Source organism: Lathyrus oleraceus, chromosome 7 (genome assembly GCF_024323335.1).
Source record: "Lathyrus oleraceus cultivar Zhongwan6 chromosome 7, CAAS_Psat_ZW6_1.0, whole genome shotgun sequence".
NCBI lineage: Eukaryota > Viridiplantae > Streptophyta > Magnoliopsida > Fabales > Fabaceae > Lathyrus > Lathyrus oleraceus.
This window is the reverse complement of record NC_066585.1, coordinates 32,350,711-32,356,752: the sequence shown is the minus strand read 5'-3', so window position 1 is coordinate 32,356,752 and position 6,042 is coordinate 32,350,711. Positions and strand designations below refer to the sequence as shown.

General features: G+C 32.9%; 1 protein-coding gene across 1 annotated transcript; it reads right to left on the bottom strand.

The window, feature by feature from the left end:
• Positions 1 to 945: 945 nt before the first annotated feature.
• Positions 946 to 3,545, bottom strand: LOC127101502 (phosphatidylglycerophosphate phosphatase PTPMT2). The gene is made up of 7 exons (XM_051038933.1): positions 3,334 to 3,545; positions 3,038 to 3,255; positions 2,371 to 2,493; positions 2,043 to 2,136; positions 1,827 to 1,909; positions 1,640 to 1,729; positions 946 to 1,490 (listed from the first exon to the last, which is right to left on the bottom strand). The coding sequence occupies exons 2-7, from the start codon at positions 3,233 to 3,235 to the stop codon at positions 1,230 to 1,232; spliced, it is 849 nt and encodes a 282-aa protein (XP_050894890.1). The 5' UTR covers positions 3,236 to 3,255; positions 3,334 to 3,545; the 3' UTR covers positions 946 to 1,229.
• Between the last annotated feature and the right edge of the window lie 2,497 nt (positions 3,546 to 6,042).

The window sequence follows — 6,042 nt, the reverse complement described above, 5'->3', positions numbered from 1 at the left end:
GAATATTAGGTTTGTTGATTAGCATGTCGATTTAAGGTCTCACACAATCTAAAGAAAAATTGTTTTAAAATGCAAAATCAAAATTTGTATAAATAATGTCCAATCTAATTTTTTTGATAAAAAATCAAATTTAATTTTTTTTGTTGAAATCAACAAATAAAAGTAAAATTTGAAACAGAAAAACAAATAAAATGCGAAGAATAAAAAGTAAATTTAGAGCAAAGGAAACCATAACTGTTATTGTGAAAGCCAAATTTAACAAATATTGGTTGAGGGCATGCTGTGGTGAATGAGAGGTGAGAGGGACACTGGTGAGGAAAGTAAAGGATCTAGAAAAAAGAAATTATTTTGGTTAATCCATTCAAATTCAATTTGAATGAGCTGTTAAGTTTCACAACATCATCAAATAAACAACACTATTTTATATTCAATCTTGGGTGGATTCGGCCAATGACTGTTTTTTTCTCACCCAGACTTGCCTAGTTCAACCTAATTTAACTTGTAAAGTTGGGCCGCACTACCCGTTAACCCATATCGACCTGCCGTTTATCAAAAACTCGTTCGATTGGACCGTTTAAGGCTTGAGGGTCTTGTTCACCCCTATTCCAAACACAACAAAACATAAAAGATTCCAGACTTAACTGCACTTAGCTCATGTTTCTTACTTGATTTAAAAGAGTAAAATCCACAGGTAACATACAGATATATCTTAGGCCACACAAAAAAATGTACTATCTATACAAGTCAAGTATATAACTGAAAAAACAAGAAAAAATTTGTAGCTTACTTGTATTCTGCTTCACGCGGTTTAGTTGGCTTTTATTTTTAGTGCAGCAGAAACTAAAGCAATAGACAAAAGGGATAAGCCAATCTGCAACGCCCTGCAGAGCTTTGGTACAAATTAGGCAAGTGCAAGGAAATTGCATGAATGATGACAAGACACCATTTAGCAACCAACAATTATGTTGATTTCACACCAATGTTTTAAACATGAACAACGATTTCACTTGGATTTACAAACACACAAAAGGAAAAAAAATATATGTACAAGATTAAGTAGATAACTACATGATGTTTCTCTTTTAACATGTAAACATCATCTTCCCTCTTTCTTACTGTGGACCCTCTCTTAAACACAATTGTACCGACTTCGTGGGAAATTATTCACTTATTTCCATAACCATCTTCTGTACAGGCCACCATGCATGACACATCAGTGTCAAGCTGGCTTAGCAAGCCCGCGACTCTGAAACTGGAAGCCGCCTTGTCATTGGGACGCTACTACCGGATACTTTTAAGGATGCAAATAGGCAAGATAGTCGTGCTATCATGGGCTTAGCCTTTGGCACTTTAGGAACGATTGCCAGCTCCATACTTGTATCAGATGTGCTATGATAGCCTTCAAGATCATCTTTGGTTATGAGAACTGTGTCTCCAGAAGGAGAGTGTGGTAAAGGAGAATGTCTTTGATTGTTATAACTTTGAACAGCCTGCATACAATACATTCATAGATTATACAAAAACTGAATGCTAGGAAAGAAATCATTACTACAAAAGCACAACAATTGTTATATTGAGTCACTGGCCTTCTAGAAAGTAGAAGAGCAAAAATAAATAAATAATCTAAAACTGGGCATACCTTCCACTGTGATGGTGCTAGTAGCACTCTAGGTCTTCGAGACCGCACATACTCCAGGGCAGCAGCCGGAGTCATGTGCTTGTATTCAACCTGAAAAACAGTAGTAGAACACATGGTCGTCAATCACCCCCTCAAAGCTTCAATTGATGCCACAACTTTTAATACTAAGAAAAGATCAAAAGCTTACCAAATAACAAAGCACAATTGTTGTACTCCTCCCACGCCCAGCTTTACAGTGAACATAAGTTGTTTTACCACATGTAGCATTATCTGTAATAAAATAGAAAAGTAAGATAAACCACACACGCAAAACTATTTTCCAGGACATAAAACATGACTAAGAACCACATTGATAGATGGATTTATCCCCCTTCCCAAATTAAATAAAATTGAAAAAACCCACTATGAATGAACTGCACAGCCCGGTTGATATCCACAAATGAGGGAGCAAAGAGATAATCTCTCGTGGGAATTACCAAATGATCGATCCCGTGAGCCTGAAACAAATTAAGCAAATAAACAAACCAATCAGAAATGGTCATAAACAAAAACATACTATCGTGGTAATGTGAAAATTCATTATTCATGTATTAATATACACAAACCAACTAGATATACTCGCAAGCATACATCAGAGATTCCAAAAATGGCTAATTTTTCTTCATAACAGGCAATTAGCTCAAAAAGTGCAAAGACAATACATAATTGAAGAAAAAGGGTATAACACTTACACGATACAATGACGATGGTACCAAAGTTTCATATGGTTCATTCAATGTAATTACACCGCCAACACCGAGGTTCTTCAAATGAGGAACATCTTTAGGAAACGGTACTGCACCCAGCAACAAAAACTAGAAGTAACAACAAACAAGTGTTTAATTTAACAACAAAGCACACCAATAGCACCTATCTATCAAAGAACATTCAGTACCACGATCACCCTAACTAATATTTCATTTTCAAAACATCAACAATTCATTCTCAGCAAATAAAGCAATTTCCACTTCCAAATCACACAAAATCAAAACAATAAAAACTAAAAACCCGTCATGAAATACAGAGAACAAAACCTCATCAATTTAATCCCACCATCTAAAAAACCTCATCAATTTTCAAAACATCAACAATTCATTCTCAGCAAATAAAGCAATTTTCACGTCCAAATCACATTAAATCAAAATCAAAACAATAAAAACTAAAAAAAAAACATCATGAAATGCAGAGAGAGCAAAACCTCATCAAATTAATCCCACCATCTGAAAACCTCATCAATTTTCAAAACATCAACAATTTCATTCTCAGCAAATAAAGCAATTTCCACTTCCAAATTACACTGAACCAAAATCAAAACAACAAAAAATAAAAACGCATCATGAAATCCAGAGAAAGCAAAACCTCATCAATTTGATCCCACCATCTGAACTCAGCTTCCATTTTATTACGAAGCACGTTATACAAAAGTGTAGGATAAAACAGAATCCGTGCACCTGCTCCTACCAACGCTCTCTTCGCATCAACCCTAACAATTTGTCTCTCCAAGCTCTCGTCTTCTACCCTACTACACTCAGCATCATCCAATTCCTCGATCTTCATCGATAACAAAACCTAAAAACCTAAAAAACACAATCGCGATTCAGATTCACATAAATAAAAACCCTAAAAATTGAATACATGAAAGGAATCTTAGTTACCTTATTGGTGGAATTGGAATCAAGTGACGCAAAATCGAAAATTAGCGATAAATGGAAAATTGATGTGAGAGGAGAAAAAGGAATTGGGAACGACGGTAATCGAAGTGCTCACAAGAAGAAGAAGAGTGGAGTTTAGTCTAGAGAGTGGAAAATAGAAAGGACCCGTTCGGGAATGCCCTTGGAATAAGGTATTACCAAACATACCCTTTCTTTCTAGTGTAAAGCGACATGTCGAGGTGTCCATTTTTGGTAATTAAGTATTAATAAAACTCATCTAACTTTGGACTAACTTCTCTTTTTGGGTGATAATTGACTTTGTCTAAATCCGAATCAAATTAGTATTGTATAAAATTTGAGTTGAGTTTTTTTTCTAAAGTTTGGATGAAAATTGAATCAAATCAAAAATTGATGTTAACTAATTTAGACAGGTAATTTCAAAAATTATATTTTCAAAAATTATTAATTTATATAATTTATTTCATCGTTTAGGATAGATTAGAGTTTTTTCCATAGTATTATGAATTGTGGGAGAATTTTAAGCGAAAGTTATTGGTGTTGGAAACTATCAAATAAATAAATAACTTTTTAGATACACGGAAGCATATAAAAAAAAAAGATTCAAAAAAAAAAACTCAGAAATCAATTTCTAATCATTACAAAAAAAAATTATAAAATCTCTTATTAAATTATAATTTTTACAACAAATTATTTTTGAATAGAAAAATAAAAAACTCTCTCAACAAATTATTTTTGAAAGAAAAAATAGAAAACTCTCTCTAAACACACAACTACTCAAATACTCAATACATTCTAAAGACTAAATTTTGTTATTGTGCAGAAACCCAAAACTAACTATCTCTATTTATATTAATACTTAAATTATATTTTCTTCTGTGGGATTTTGATGAATATACTATTTGACCAAAAAATTGAACAATCATAGTATTATGAATTGTTGAGTTGTGGGGGAGTCTTAAAGGACAAAGAAGGAAGATGGATTATGGATTTTGCCAAATTATTGGACAATTGTAGTATTATGAATGATGAGTTGTGGGGAGTTTTAGAAGGCATCAAGATGGTTCATAATCGAGGCAGCATGAAAGTTAACATTCAAACGGACTTCAAGAATGTTCAAGAGGCAATTAAAAAAGAGAATTACAACATGTCTAGTGCGGCAAATCCACGGTGAGATGAGCTTTTTCAAAGAATTTTGTATAGATCACGTGTTTAGGAAAGTCAATGCATGTGCATATGGCACGACTAAAATAGTTATAAAAACTTAGGAAACAAGGTGTTTGAATGTTGTCTTATGAAAATAAATAACTTGTATGTATAAGATATGAAGGGTACCTCATTTAGAAGAACATTGTACATTTAGGTGTTTGGGGCTTTTGCCCTCTTCATTAACAAAAAAATAATAATTTAAGATATTCAACTTCAAAAAAAATGAATTTTCATTTGTGACACTCACAACCTACATGGACAAACGAAAAAAATATGAATTTTATATTATTATGGAAAATTAGTTGATGTAAATTTAATATATTTTTTAAAAATATTTTTGCACATTGTTTCGAATGTTTAAGATCAATCCAACCTAAGCTAACTTGTTGTTTTTCAGTTTTTCGGTTTGGGCTTTATCAAAAAATTGTGTAAATCCAATCTAGACCAATCAATATACTTTTGATTAGTTTGAACATCAGATTTCCTCAACACCAAATCAAATTGACCCACGAACACCCATACTTTCTTTATTGTTAATTATAAAAAAAATTATATTAAAATATTTAACTAGTCTTGTGTGCACAAGTACAAATATTTGTTAGACAATAGACCTAGATCTATAAGGGGTGGATAGATCCCAAGTTAAAAATGTATTCGAAAAATTGATTTAGAAAAATTTATGACGCGGAAGCAAGTTTCAAATATTTTCCGGATCCAAAATCATATAACCGAACTTTCTATTAAAAAGTCTGGATATGCGTATGAGTACCAATGGTATAATAATAATTCACAAATTGATTTATCAACACTTCAAGCACTAAATTGAATACTCTACTATAGTAACGATCTATCTCCAATGACAACAATACACAAAAGGCTAGTTGACACAATTTGTCAAACACTTTGCATGCAATCAACGAAGTTTGGATATTAGTATAATGTTTGTAGTTCTTAAAAGCCAATCACTACCAAATGGTATGTGATTACTACAACAACATAATTTAACAAGAAATTCAAAAGTTATTAACCAAACAATGTTGATCTAGAGATAAAAGTAGACAATAATTTATGAGCCAAAAAATAAATGAGATAGAGATAGAGAGAGTAGGCAATGATTTGTTTAGGCAACTCCCCAATCGACCTCGCTATGGGTACATATACCCTCAATTCAAATTGAGATATTAATATAATAAATCTTATTTCTCAAATGTATGAATACAAGAGATGAGAAATAAAATCCCACAAACCCTAAGTTTGTTCTTGACTCTGGCACCTCCAAAAACCTTGATAAAAGATTGATCAAGTCACCAACAATGCTGCTTCAATTCACCTGTTGTTACTACTTTCTTGCATGACCTTCTTGTCTCAAGGCTTTCACCCGGCTGAATTAATCTCAAGCGCACACTTGTTGAACCCAGGATCATGTTCAAGGTCATACGTCGACTTGTAACAACTATGTGCTTCCTATATGTCGACCTGAGGAGT

Coding starts and splice junctions, on each gene's coding strand:
- LOC127101502 (XM_051038933.1), bottom strand. CDS start 3,235: ATGAAGATCGAGGAATTGGATGATGCTGAGTGTAGTAGGGTAGAAGAC. Junction 2,137..2,370: donor TACCATCGTCATTGTATCGT/GTAAGTGTTATA, acceptor AATTTGTTTCAG/GCTCACGGGATCGATCATTT. Junction 1,491..1,639: donor TAGCACCATCACAGTGGAAG/GTATGCCCAGTT, acceptor TATTGTATGCAG/GCTGTTCAAAGTTATAACAA.